Source organism: Microcebus murinus, chromosome 7, assembly GCF_040939455.1.
Source record: "Microcebus murinus isolate Inina chromosome 7, M.murinus_Inina_mat1.0, whole genome shotgun sequence".
NCBI lineage: Eukaryota > Metazoa > Chordata > Mammalia > Primates > Cheirogaleidae > Microcebus > Microcebus murinus.
Window position 1 is genome coordinate 25380183 of NC_134110.1, and position 13258 is coordinate 25393440.

The following is a 13258-nucleotide window of genomic DNA, read 5'->3' on the forward strand; positions in this document are numbered from 1 at the left end:
CCTAGCCTCAAGCAACCCTCTTGCTTCAGCCTCCCAAAGTGTTGGGATTACAGGTGTGAATCACCTCACTTGGCCTCTTTTAATGGATTAAAACCTCCAGTCAAGGTCAGGTGTGGCTCCAACACTCTAACCTGGGCAACAGAGTGAGACTCTGTATCAAAAAAAAAAATTAAATAAATAAATAACAACAGAACTGTAATTTCTAATTTAAGGAATTAGAAACGGAAGAAGAAATTAAACTCAAAGTAAGCAGAAGGAAGGAAATAAGATTAGAATAGAGATAAATAAAATAGGAGATAGAAAAAATTGAGAAAATCAGCAACACCAAAACTTTGTTCTTTAACAAAAATCAGCATAATTGATAAAACTAACCAAACAAAGGCTAACCAAGAATCCTCTTGATGCACAGAGGGAGGGACAGGGCACAGACACTCAGAGTGTCTCACCTTCTACTGAGATGCTTTTCCACTGAGATGCTCTTGCGGGGTCACCAGTGACCCTGGACTGCTATATCAGCACTCAGTTTTCAGACCCGTTGAACATGCTGGTGGCAGCATTCACACTGGATTGCTTCTACTTGTTGAAACCCTCTCTTGGTTTGGCATCCAGGTCCCTGGTCACTTCTAGGTTCCGTTGGTGCCACCTCATCTGCCTTCCTGGAGGTGGCCTAGGATCTCCCTTGATTCTGCTTTTCCTTGGCAAGCTGATGCAGCCTGGGCCCAGGGGATGGGCCACATGCTGCCGGCACCCATGCTGGCTACCTAGTGTGGACCTCTCTCCTGGACCCCAGACCCACACGTCAATTGCCTAACCCACTTCTTCCCCAGATCCTGAGGGGGCTGCAGCTTAGTGCTCTCCCAGCCCTCTGCAGCCTTGGCATACTCCTCTGTCCCTGTCGGCAGGCACCTCTGCCCTTTCAGTAGCTCACTCCCAGAATGGTGTAGTCAGCCTCAACACTTCACCACTCACATCTCCCATCTGATCTGTCTGGAGCACCTTCCAACAGATCTGGAATTCAAGCATGTGGACTAACACTGCTCCACTGGTCCACACCCCTGGTCCACACCCCTGCCACCCTGCCTGGTCTCCTGATGCTGGCCTTGTTCCTCAAACATCGGCCAGAGTCCTTGGTCAAGATTCCTACCAGTCCACTATCTGGTTCTGAGTGCCAGATCGTTTGAGGTCACCCATGATCTGGCTCATAGCTTCTCTACTTTATTCCCTCTCCCTCTTGTCTCCTCACTCCCTCTGCCTCTGCCCCTTGGGTTTCCTTGCTGGTCCTCAAATGCTCCAAGCACACTCTTGCCTTTGTGCTTGTGTTGGCCGTTCCCTTTCCCAGAACACTATCCCAGTGTGTGCGGCTGGCCCCCCGCACTTCCACCTATCCCTTCAATTGTGACCTCCTCCGTAAGGTCTTCCATCTAAAATCACCAGCTTTCTCCACCTCAGCCATTCTTTCCCTTTCTCCTTGACTTCTTCCTCTCCAGCGCTATTACTCTGTAAGATACTCTAGTTTAACTAATTGGTTTGTTCTAGCTCCCTCCATTAGAATCGAAGCTCCACAAAGGCAAGGGTTTTATCTGTTTGCTGTTTTCCCAGTGCCTAGAACAGTGTTTGGGCCACAGAAAGTGTTCAATAAATACAAATAAAATGAGTGTGTATATGAGCAGAGATGAAACCTGATGCTAAAAATAAATTGGTCAGGGTGCAAACTGAGGTTTATTTGACTCACATTGTGCCGCCAAACACTAAGAGCTTAATCCTACCATGGAAGTGTTCATAGAATGACCTTGTAAACTGTGACCACCCAGTTAGCCATACAAGATGTTAAAAATTCAGTCAGATAGCATGTTATTAACAGAAAAAGTCATGTTGCCCTCAGAATACAAAGTATGCCAGGTTCATCATGGTCTATAAAAATCAATTGTATCTCTATACAGTTTCAGTAAACAATCTAAACATGAAATTGAGAAAACAATTTATAATAGCATCACAAAGAGAAAGACATTTAGGAATAAATTTAAGAAAAGAAATACAAAACTTATACTCTGTAAACCACATTGTTGAAAGAAATTAAAGATATAAATAAATGGGAAACAACTCATGTTTACCGATTGGGAGACTATTGTAAAGATAGCAATACTTCCCGAATTGACCTGCAGATTCAATGCAATCTGTATCAGAATCCCAGATGGGGCCGGGTGCGGTGGCTCACGCCTGTAATCCTAGCTCTCTGGGAGGCCAAGGCGGGTGGATTGCTCGAGGTCGGGAGTTCGTAACCAGCCTGAGCAAGAGCGAGACCCCATCTCTACTATAAATAGAAAGAAACTAATTGACCAACTAATATATATAGAAAAAATTAGCTGGGCATGGTGGCTCATGCCTGTAGTCCCAGCTACTTGGGAGGCTGAGACAGAAGGATTGCTTGAGCCCAGGAGTTTGAGGTTGCTGTGAGCTAGGCTGACGCCATGACACTCACTCTAACCTAGGCAACAAAGCGAGACTCTGTCTCAAAAAAAAAAAAAAAAAAAAAAAAAAAGAATCCCAGATGGCTTCTTTGTGGAAATGTTTTTTTTTCGGCCTGATCCAATGAAGGAATCTTTGTAGAAACTGACAAGCTGATCCTAAAATTTATATGAAATTGTAAGGGACCCTGAATGGCCAAAGCACTATTGAAAAAGAAGAAAGTTGGAGGACTCACTTCTGGATTTCAAAATTTACTACAAAGCTACAGTAATCTGAGTGGCAGTGGCATAAAGACAGACATATAGATCAATGGAATAGGATTATGAGTCCAGAAATAAACCCATACGTTCATGGGCAACTGATTTTTGGCAATGGTGCCATGACAATTCAATGAGGGAAAAATAATTATTTCAACCAATGGTGCTGGGACAATTGGATATCTATGTCCAAAAGAATGAATTCGGACCCCTACCTCACACAATGTACAAAAGTTGAATCAAGGCCGGGCGCTGTGGCTCACGCCTGTAATCCTAGCTCTTGGGAGGCCGAAGCGGGCGGATTGCTCAAGGTCAGGAGTTCAAAACCAGCCTGAGCAAGAGCGAGACCCCGTCTCTACTATAAATAGAAAGAAATTAATTGGCCAACTGATATATATCAAAAATTAGCCGGGCATGGTGGCGCATGCCTGTAGTCCCAGCTACCCGGGAGGCTGAGGCAGAAGGATCACTCGAGCCCAGGAGTTTGAGGTTGCTGTGAGCTAGGCTGACGCCACGGCACTCACTCTAGCCTGGGCAACAAAGCGAGACTCTGTCTCAAAAAAAAAAAAAAAAAAAAAAAAAGTTGAATCAAAATGAGCCAAAACCTAAACGCAAGAGCTAAAACTATAAAACTCTTAGAAGAAAACATGGAGGTGAATCTTCATGACCTTGAATTTGGCAATGGATTCTTAGATATGACACTAAAAGCATGAGCAACACAAGAAACAATAAATAACTTGATCTTCATAAAAATTAAAAGCTTCCATATTTCAAAAAACACTATTAAGAAAGTGAAATGGGCCGGGCGCGGTGGCTCACGCCTGTAATCCTAGCACTTTGGGAGGCCGAGGCGGGCGGATTGCTCAAGGTCAGGAGTTCGAAACCAGCCTGAGCGAGACCCCGTCTCTACCAAAAATAGAAATAAATTAATTGACCAACTAAAAATATATATACAAAAAATTAGCCGGGCATGGTGGCGCATGCCTGTAGTCCCAGCTACTCGGGAGGCTGAGGCAGTAGGATCGCTGAGCCCGGGAGATTGAGGTTGCTGTGAGCCAGGCTGACGCCACGGCACTCACTCTAGCCTGGGCAACAAAGTGAGACTCTGTCTCAAAAAAAAAAAAAAAAAAGAAAGTGAAATGATAACCCAGATAATAGGAGAAAATATTTACAAGTCATATATTTGATAAGGGACTACATTCAGTATATATATGAAGAACTCTTACAACTCAACAATAAATAATAGTCCAGTTTTAACATGGACAAAGCATCTGAATAGACATTTTTCAAATAAGATATACAAATGGTCATTGAGCACATAAAAAGAGGCTTAATATCATTCGTCATCAGGGAAATGCCAATCAAAACCACAAGGTAATACTACTTCATACCCACTCTAATGAAAAGAAATCAGATGATAACAAGTGTTGGCAAGGATTTGGAGAAATTGGAACCTCATGTATTGCTGGTGGGAATGTAAAATGGTGAAGCTGCCTTGGAAAACAATCTGGCGGGTCCTCAAACAGTTAAACACGGAGTTGCCATCCAACCCAGTATTTTCACTCCTACATATATACCCCAAAGAAATGAAAACATGTCTGCACAAAATTTGTACACAAACGTTCATAGCAGCATTATTCATAACAGCCCCAAAGACGAAACAACCCAAATGTCCATCAGCTGAGGAATGAACAAACAAAATGGAATAGTATTTAGCCATAAAAATTCAATTGTTTGTTACATCAGACAATCAACAGGCTCCGAGGTCCTGAGGTGTGGACACACCTGGGTATGGGGCCAGCCTCAGACGGGTGACGCCGGGTTCTCCTGGAGAAAGAGAAAGGCTGCCCTCTGCCGGAGGAAACTCCCAGCCTGCAGCCCGGGGAGGAGGGAGGGGACAGCTACGTGTGAGTGGAGGAGGGAGGAGGGAAGAAGGAGAAGAGAGGGGACAGCAGGCGGGCAAGTGGTGGAGGACGCGGGCCCTGGGTGAAGGGGAGGGCCTCCAACATGGAGGAGCGAGCGAGTGCAGTCATCCTGTCCTGACAGCTGTCCCACCCTGACGGCCTGTGCCTCTTGTCACCTGACCTCTGTGTGGAGGAGCCAGTTCTAGGTGCAGTTACTGTTTTTAGGGGTCTTCAGTGCTCACTCAGCTAGGCCTTCATGTCCTCTCTCCTCCCTACTCCCACAGCCCTGTCTCCCCCACTGCTTCTGTGGGGAGACTTCCCAGCGTGTGGCTCTCAGCAAGTACTCGAGCCCTCAGGGGCAGGAGGCCCAGCCCTTTCCTGGCACCTTCTTGCTCCTGCCCTGTGCACAGGGCCAAGTCTGAACCTCTGGGCGCCTGTTTTTTCCCAGTGAAGTTAATTTGGCCAAGAGCCAACATTTTCTGATTTCCTGCCACTCAGATTACCCATTCTGGCCACACAGTTGTACTTCTGGCTTGCACAGAAGGTTGCTCCTGGCCACCTGGTCTTCTAGTCTCTCCAGATCTCTAGTACACTGGCCTCTTTATTTTCTCCCCATCTGACAGCCTTCTTGGTTTTGGCTTCCCTCAGCCAGTGCAGTCTTTGATGAGCTTAAACTCTGGCTGAGCCTTCCTCAGAGCTCTGCCTGCCTGCCTCCTCTATGCCTGCCCCCAGACTGAAAAATGCTGCTGCAGAAGGCACGAGGTTGGTGCCTTGACTCTCTGATTCCTTTGAAGCTGTCTCTTGGCTTTTTTGATGTTACACTTTTGAGGTTTCCCTTTCCTCTCTGGATGCTCCTTTGCCAACTTCTCTACTTGTCCTCACTCAGGACTTGTCCCTCAGTCTCTTCTTACTGTACACTGTCTTCCCAGAGGGTCTCACCTTGACCTCTCCAACCCACCCAGAGGGGCTTGAATTATCAAAACTCTTGAATCTTTTCTCTCTAGCCCTGACCTCTCATCTGAGCTTCAGGCTCATAGTGCCACTGCTTCTTGGACATTCCATGTGGATATTGTGTGGATATCTTAAAATCAGTTTGTCCAAAATACAACTCAATTTGTTCCTCCAAAACTGCATTTCTTTCTCCCAGACTCATGTCTAACATTTGCACTGCTGTGGGCAAGAGCACAAATGGAGGCCCACATACCATATATCAGAGTAGTCAAAAGTTACCACTCAAGCTGTTACGTTTTCTTTCTCTTTTTCTTTTGTTAGGAGACAGGGTCTCACTCTGTCACCCATGCTGGAGTGCCGTCATCACAGCTCATTGCAGCCTCAAGCTCCTGAGCCCAAGTGATCCTCTTGCCTCAGGCTCCAAAGTAGCTGGGACTATAGAAGCATGCCACCAGGCCTGGCTAATTTTTGTATTTTTTTGTAGAGACAGGGTCTTATTGTGTTGCCCAGGCTGGTCTTGAACTCTTGGCCTCAAGCCATCCTCCCACTTCAGCCTCCCAAGTGCTAGGATTACAAGCATGAGCCACTGTGCCCGGCCACATTCTATTTTCTTACTCTGACAAATAAACCTTTTTAAAAATTAGAAGGTCAAATTTGAATCTAGAATTCTTGTGCTCCCTGGAACTCTGTGCCAGGATGTGGTAGCCTGGGGAGAGCTGGCACTCTGGCCCCAACCCCTCCTTCTGCACCTCTTTTCTTCCCATCTGGGCTTGATCCTATACTGCAAGGGGCCTGGTGCACACACTTATGAGCATCCTTAGCCCACAAGTCCAAGCTTTGCTCATATCTCCCAAGTACTTCCCACTAATACCCACATCTAGAATAAGAGCCTGACTCTATGAAGAAGGGCAGTCACAAGGATTGGGTGGGCAGGGGGAACAAGCAGGGTGAGGAAATGGCCAAAGAATGATCCTCGGAGGCAACTACATGGATCCACCTTGTCTGGGCCTGGGAATGGCAAGTTGAGAAATCTCCTAGTCACCCCAGCTGGGACAGCAGACACACTCTGGATGTTCTCTTTGTCATCCCTTACAACCAAACAGTTAGGGTTTCCATTTTCTTAACAAATAACTGGAATGGATTTCTCTCCACCTGTAGTTCATGCCATCATCTCCCACCTGGATTACTTCAACAGCCTCAGTGTAACCCATCTCCCTGCCTCAGTCTTATCTCCCTCTACTCCATTTCCCCTACAGTAGCTGGAATGATGTTTCTGAAGTGAAAATATGATTACTTCCTGTTAGAAACCACAAGTCCAAGCTCCTTGCTGTGTCATTTGCAGTCCATGGTGATCTGACCCCTGCTGACCCCTAGCTGCATCGTTCACCTCTTACTGGCCCTCAATACATGCAAACACTCCACACACACACCACATACACTCACATAAACAACACACTCACATTCCCAATATCAGACATACATCATAAACACTCAAACACCCATAAAACATACACATTCATACATACCATACACACACTTAAAAACATTCATACATTATCACACACAAAAACATAGTCATATGCACACATTTACTCATACACCACATACTATCTCGAAGCACACATAGCTGGCCGGGCGTGGTGGCTCACGCCTGTAATCCTAGCACTTTGGGAGGCCGAGGTGGGCGGATTGCTCAAGGTCAGGAGTTCGAAACCAGCCTGAGCGAGACCCCGTCTCTACCAAAAATAGAAATAAATTAATTGACCAACTAAAAATATATATACAAAAAATTAGCCGAGCATGGTGGCGCATGCCTGTAGTCCCAGCTACTTGGGAGGCTGAGGCAGGAGGATCGCTGAGCCCCGGAGATTGAGGTTGCTGTGAGCCAGGCTGACGCCACGGCACTCACTCTAGCCTGGGCAACAAAGTGAGACTCTGTCTCAAAAAAAAAAAAAAAAAAGCACACATAGCACACACTCTCATACACACTCATGTACATTCTCCATGCACCCGCTCCACACACAGCTCACTCACACACAGCCATACACACTCATATGCACATACACTACACATCCGAATCATTCACACACCCACACCACACAATCCACATATACACATCACACTACCCACTTATGTAACACACATACTCTCACACCACATTCATACACATGCTCACACATACATATCCCCATACTCTATATACACCACATACTCCCACATACCACACCACACATACACATAGAATCTGGGCTTTAACGTCACTGATCTGTTTCTCATTCCTGTGGTCCCCAAGGCCAGAGCTTCATACAAGTTGTTCCTTCTCCCGGCGTACTCCTTACCCCATCACAACCAGCTGGCTGGGTTTACCTCCTCCAGAAAGCCTTTCCTAAGACTTGACCCTTTGGGAGTTGGAAGATCTGAAGTGGTCCAAGGATTCCCTTAAGAATCAAACCTAGATAAGGCTTGCTTGGTTAGCCTAGGAGTAGGAAACCAGAGTCTAGCATAACTGTGTGATTTCTTAAATGTTATATCTCCCCAATATGTATTATTTTTGTCACCCTGTCTGTTGTCTCCATGTCACTAGAGGTATAACATTTAAAACCAGGGAGGCCTGCATGCTTGTGATCAATAAGGGGGAATGGAAGGCCAGCCCCACGCCACTTTCAGGTTGGATGGCAGGGAAGCCAGTGGGTAGGAAGCAGGGAAGTAAAATGGCAGGGGAGTGAGCACACACACAGGCCTGAGGGGCTTTAGCATCCTACAGCAAAGGCCCAAGTTCTTAGCAACATGTCTAGTTTGAAGTGAGCTAAGTTCCAATGACTTCTTGGGCCTGCAGGATCTTCTGAGGGGATCTTCACCTCTAGTAGAGTTTTGAAGCCACACAGTGGGTGGGCTGGCTGAAGGTGGAGAGGCAGAACCTGAACCCTGAGGCTGGGAGCAGCAGTGATTAAGATGAGCCAGAGGGGTGGGTGACCGGCTGGAACTCAGAAAGAGGGGCATGGAGGAGAGTTATCAGTCTTAGATGCCATACAGAGGTGGAGAAGGATGCAGCACTTGGGAGGCCACCTGTGACCTATCTAGAACAGCAGCATTGGGGTCAATTGCCAAGCTGTTGAGGCTTAAATAGGCAGAGAGCAGAAAGAGCAGAGTCATCCTCTCAGGGAAGGAGGAAGGTTTCATGACTGATGGTGAACAGAGGAGAGGGCCAGGCAGGGAGGGCAAGGCGCAAGGCCTGTGACAGGGAGCAGGTTGCTGCAGGGGGTGGGGGGTTCTGAGCACACATGGAGAAGTTCACCTTGGACAGGAGAGAACATAGCCTTCTCCAGGACAGGAAGGACATTGTAGGAGGGAAGTGGATGTCACAACCACTGGCGTTTCGTCACCTGCTTTTGTTCTTGGTAACCTTCACCAATACACCATGTCAGCCACAGACTCCTGTGGCCACACCCTGGGGCCTTTCTGCCACCAGAATTTCTCCCTCTGATATCTTCAATGCTGACCACTCTCTGCCTACAGCTTTCCATTCTTCCAGAACCTCCCTTGTTCCTGTCTCCATACTCAGCTGTACAGCCTCTGGTCTCCCAGCCTCTGAGTACCCTCCTAGCCTCAGTTTCTACCCTCCAGGCCTAACCCAAGGATCATCATTTCAACCCTTTTTCTGCAAACACCTGCAATTTCTTTGCCCATTCTTCTGTCTCACTCTATTCTGTAAATCTTCTCTAGCCCCAGCGCTTCTGACACATGTTAACAAACTCCCAAACCTCAAACTTCAGTCCTGGTTTCTCTTTTCAGCTTCTAGTCTTGGGTTGTCAATTGCCTACTGGCCATCTCTAACTGGAGAGTAAGGGTGGAGAAAGATGGGGTGCTAATGGTAAGGGATAGGGGTCAGGGGTGGAGAGGCTGAGGGTTAGTGACATACTGGACCCAGTAGGACAGCACATTTGGATTCCAGAGCTGGGAAATTCTGTCTTTGGAGCTGCTTGGAAATTGAGTTGAGGGAAGGAGTGTGGGCAGGGGCCTCTGCCATCTGGTGAATGGGATTGGGGGATAGTTTTGCCTTTTTCTCCTGATGGTTCTGTGTTCTCACACTACTCTCATCTGGTAGGGCCAGTGTCCCCCAAGTTTGTTACTATCTATGCACTCTCTGTATGACTTACTGAGACCCCAGCATGCAGAGTCTCTCCCCTGTGGTGCAGCCTCACCCTTCCCTCCCCATTCTCCTTGGACCCAGGCCTCTTACAGTTGTTCTGGAGTGAAGGAGGGCCTGTTGCCACCTCGCCAAGCCCGCTGGTGAACCCACTGATGCCGAGGCTGCATGCCTGATTCTTGATCGCAGTCTTGAGCTCGTGATTCTCCCGAATGAGCCGCACCAACTTCTTTAGTTCCTCATTTTCCCGCACCAGTCTCTCTATCTGATGCCGAAGCCCCTCATAATTGGTGAGTAGAGACATACCCCGGGGCAGCGGGAAGGGTGCGGCCCACGGGAGGGCACTGCACCGGGAGGCTGCCCAGGGCCCCGGGCCTTGCCCGGGCTGAAGGAGGGCACAGAGCCTGCAAGGCTGGCCCAGTGGGCCCTGGGTATTGTGAGGTCAGAGGCTGGGCCCTCCTCTTTGCCCTCTCTGCTCTAACAGGCTCAGCTCTCCGTGCCTCCTGGTCTGTGCACAGGCCTTGTCTCAGCCTGAAATGTCCTGACCCCTTATCTGTCTGGCCAACTTCACTCTCAAGGTGCCTCCTCTGTGAAGCCTCTGCTTGCCCACTGCAAGTGAATTGCTGCTTGCTGGGCTTTCCCAGCAGATGTGTCCTGTGTCTTAGTACTTTCCCTAGTTCCATGCAGTTTGCTCCTTAACACTGTCCACTCACTTTACAGGGAGGGCAGAGATTGTGCCAGTCTTCTGAAATCCCCAGCATCCAGCAAAGGGCTTGGCACAGGTAGGTAACCAGTGAATATTTGTTAAATGAAAACTCACCATCCTGCCTTCCTGGCCAGGGTGCCCCTTCATGCGATCTTAGACATGCCCGGATTTAGCCTGTCAGGATCTGGGGATGCTCTGTCTTGGATGCCTGGACACTGGCCCATGATTTCTTCTGACCCCAGGTGCTCAGAGGCTATCTCTCACTGCTGGCCCAGGAGCTTCTTCCTCTAAGCACCTGGCTCCCTGAAACTTGGAGTTTCCATTTTTGGTGGAAACTCAGGTTTCCCGATTCCAAATCCCCCAGTGGTGCCTCCTCTGCACCTGGATCTCTATTCCCCAGCTCCTTGAATTTTCCTGACTTTAGTCCTTCAGGAACCCAAGACCACATTCCTCATCTGGTTTCAAGAACTTAGGACTTTGAATCCTCATGGTATTCCCTTATCTTAGAGCTATCTACAGAGAACTCCATGGACCTGACCTTGGATATTGAGAGAGGGCTTTTCCTCATGACCTCCACTGGCTCTGTGGGCATCTGCTCTCAAACCTCTTCACAGGACAGGGAGAGGATGGTGAAGTCCAGGTCCAGGACAGAGGGCAGACTCCTGGTAGAGGGTGGGGATGAGGAAGGGGCAGAAGATCAGCTGCGATCAGTGTGAGTTGAACATTCTACCTGGACCTCACAATGGGGGGCCTGCCCCCACCCCTCCTCTGACACCCCAGACTATAATTCTGGCTGAGTCACTCTGGCCCCACAGACCAGAGCCCCCAGGGAGCAGAACTGAGGTTTCTTCAGTCACCTCTCTATAGAGTGTCTCTGCTGGGCTTTCCTGCAACAAGTAAAAATAAGCTTATCATGGTATTGTCCCACTGTTAGCCTCTCCTGGGGTTGATGCTGTCTGTGATGATTACATTTTATGTGTCAATTTCACTAGGTTATGATGTCCAAGTGTTTGATCAAAATATAGTCTAGATGTTGCTGTGAAGAGATTTTGTACAAGTGACTAACATCTACAAAATGTTGACTTTAAGTAGATTACCTTCAATAACACGTGGGCCTCATCCATTCAATGGAAGAACTTAAGAGCAAAAAAACCTGAGTTTTTCTGGGGAAGAAGGAACTCTGCCTCAAGACTGTAACATAGAAATCCTGCCTGAGTTTCCAGCCTGCCCTACATATTTCGGACTCGTCCGTCCCCACAATTGTATGAACCAATTCCTTAAAGTAAACCTCTTAATATAAAAGAACTCTGACTGATACACCATCTCTATTTCCTTTTGTACCAATGTTCTTTCCTCCAAAAAAAATATTTTGAGCACCAGTTGTGTGGCAGGCATTGTGTTAGGAATCGGGGGTTCAGTGCTAGTCATAACAGGCATTGTCCCTGCCTTAACAGCCTTATGGTCTAGTGGGGAGCAGTCGTGCATGCGTTGAACTATCCCCTGTGATGAGCACCAGCTGGGGAAGGCACTGGTGCTGGGAGAGGGCGGATCCAGTCAGGGCAGCTTTCTCTGAGGAAGTGCTGATCAAAGGGAGGAGTATCAGGGGTGGGAAGAGCTTGGAAGTCATTAGGGACTGTGCTCCCTAAAGGAAGGGAAAGAGTGATAGAACAGAGTATGAAGGAAGTGGACATATGTGCTGGGGATGGATCAAGAGACCGGGACAGGACAGAGCTTATGGCTATGGGACTGATGTTTATCTTCACCTAAGGCCTTGGGAAGCCCTCCAAGGGCTTTAAGGAAGAGGGTGTGGGAACAGATTGGAGGGGAAAGAGCTGCTGAGTGGTGCATAGTGAAGAAGTAACTGCAGTCAACCAAACAAGTGATGAGGGTGGCTGGTTTGCAGGGAGTGCCCTGGAGAGAGTGGGCAGAGCTGAGAAATGTTTAATGATATGAGGTAGACTGGTCTTGGGGATGGCTTGTAAGTGGGGGTGAAGGCAAGAGCGAAAGCAGGGATGGCCTTGCCACTTCTGGTATGGGTGGTGGAGCAGTTGATTATACTAGGGAAGACCCAGTTTAGAGCAAAGATCCTGAGTCAGGTTTGGCTGGATGTGCTGCTGAGATTAGGATGTCAAGGAGATATGTCAAGGAGGCAGGAAGTTACCACCTCGGGTCCCAGGAGAGAACTTGCTGTGTGGACCGGAAAGATACACTTTGCAGTCATCAGCTTCTCGATGGCAACTGAAGTCATACGAGTGGATAAGGTCCCCCAGGAATCAGTAGTGAACAAGAGAGAATAGGCCTTAGGCCCATTGTGCCTAGAACAGGTCTGCAGAGGACATAGAGCAGAAATACCCACAGGACACGGGGAAGACCTGGGAAGGCTGGGCTGGGGAAGCCATAGGCAGAGGATACTTCAGGGCTATGAGAAGCAACAATGGTGTTTAATGCTGCTGAGAGGTCAGATGAGACAAAGACTGAAGAGTGTGCATCAGCGTTAGGGACCTGGAAGTCATTAGGGACATATCAAGGGCTTTTTGGGTGGAGTGATTTGGCCAATTCCAGATTCACAAGGCTGAGAAATGAGCAAGAAGGTAAAGTGGAGATGGGGCACACACAGCCCTTGGGCCATGTAGAGGAGGAGTATGGGCAGAGCTGCAGGCAGATTCTTCCTGTCCTGTTTCCTTTCTCCTCTTGCAGCCTGGAGCCAGGGAAGACTGTGGTCCTCTCTGCCTGGCCACTGTACCTCTGCTGCCTCCAGCCTTTCTTAGAGTTGCAGTGTGCAGTAGAGGTCCTCAAAATACTCAAAGGCTGCCCCAGAACGTTAAGC

General features: G+C 48.1%; 1 protein-coding gene and 1 long non-coding RNA gene across 4 annotated transcripts in view; one reads left to right on the forward strand and one right to left on the reverse strand.

Moving 5' to 3' along the window:
- SPATC1 (spermatogenesis and centriole associated 1) overlaps positions 1-11137 on the reverse strand; it is a 33321-nt gene extending 22184 nt beyond the window's left edge. For 2 of the 3 annotated variants that reach the window (XM_012760085.3, XM_012760084.3), the window contains exon 1: positions 9819-10439. In XM_012760085.3, the coding sequence (XP_012615539.1) occupies positions 9819-10029 (211 nt within the window). In that variant the 5' untranslated portion in view covers positions 10030-10439. Of the gene's footprint in view, positions 1-9818; positions 10440-10969 lie in introns of those variants that run through there. The other variant, XM_012760086.3, reaches the window with a different exon arrangement.
- LOC105868856 (uncharacterized) lies at positions 8995-11753 on the forward strand. The gene is made up of 4 exons (XR_012920129.1): positions 8995-9449; positions 9810-10015; positions 10446-10507; positions 11524-11753. It is a non-coding gene; the product is annotated as an uncharacterized LOC105868856 (long non-coding RNA).
- Positions 11754-13258: the final 1505 nt, after the last annotated feature.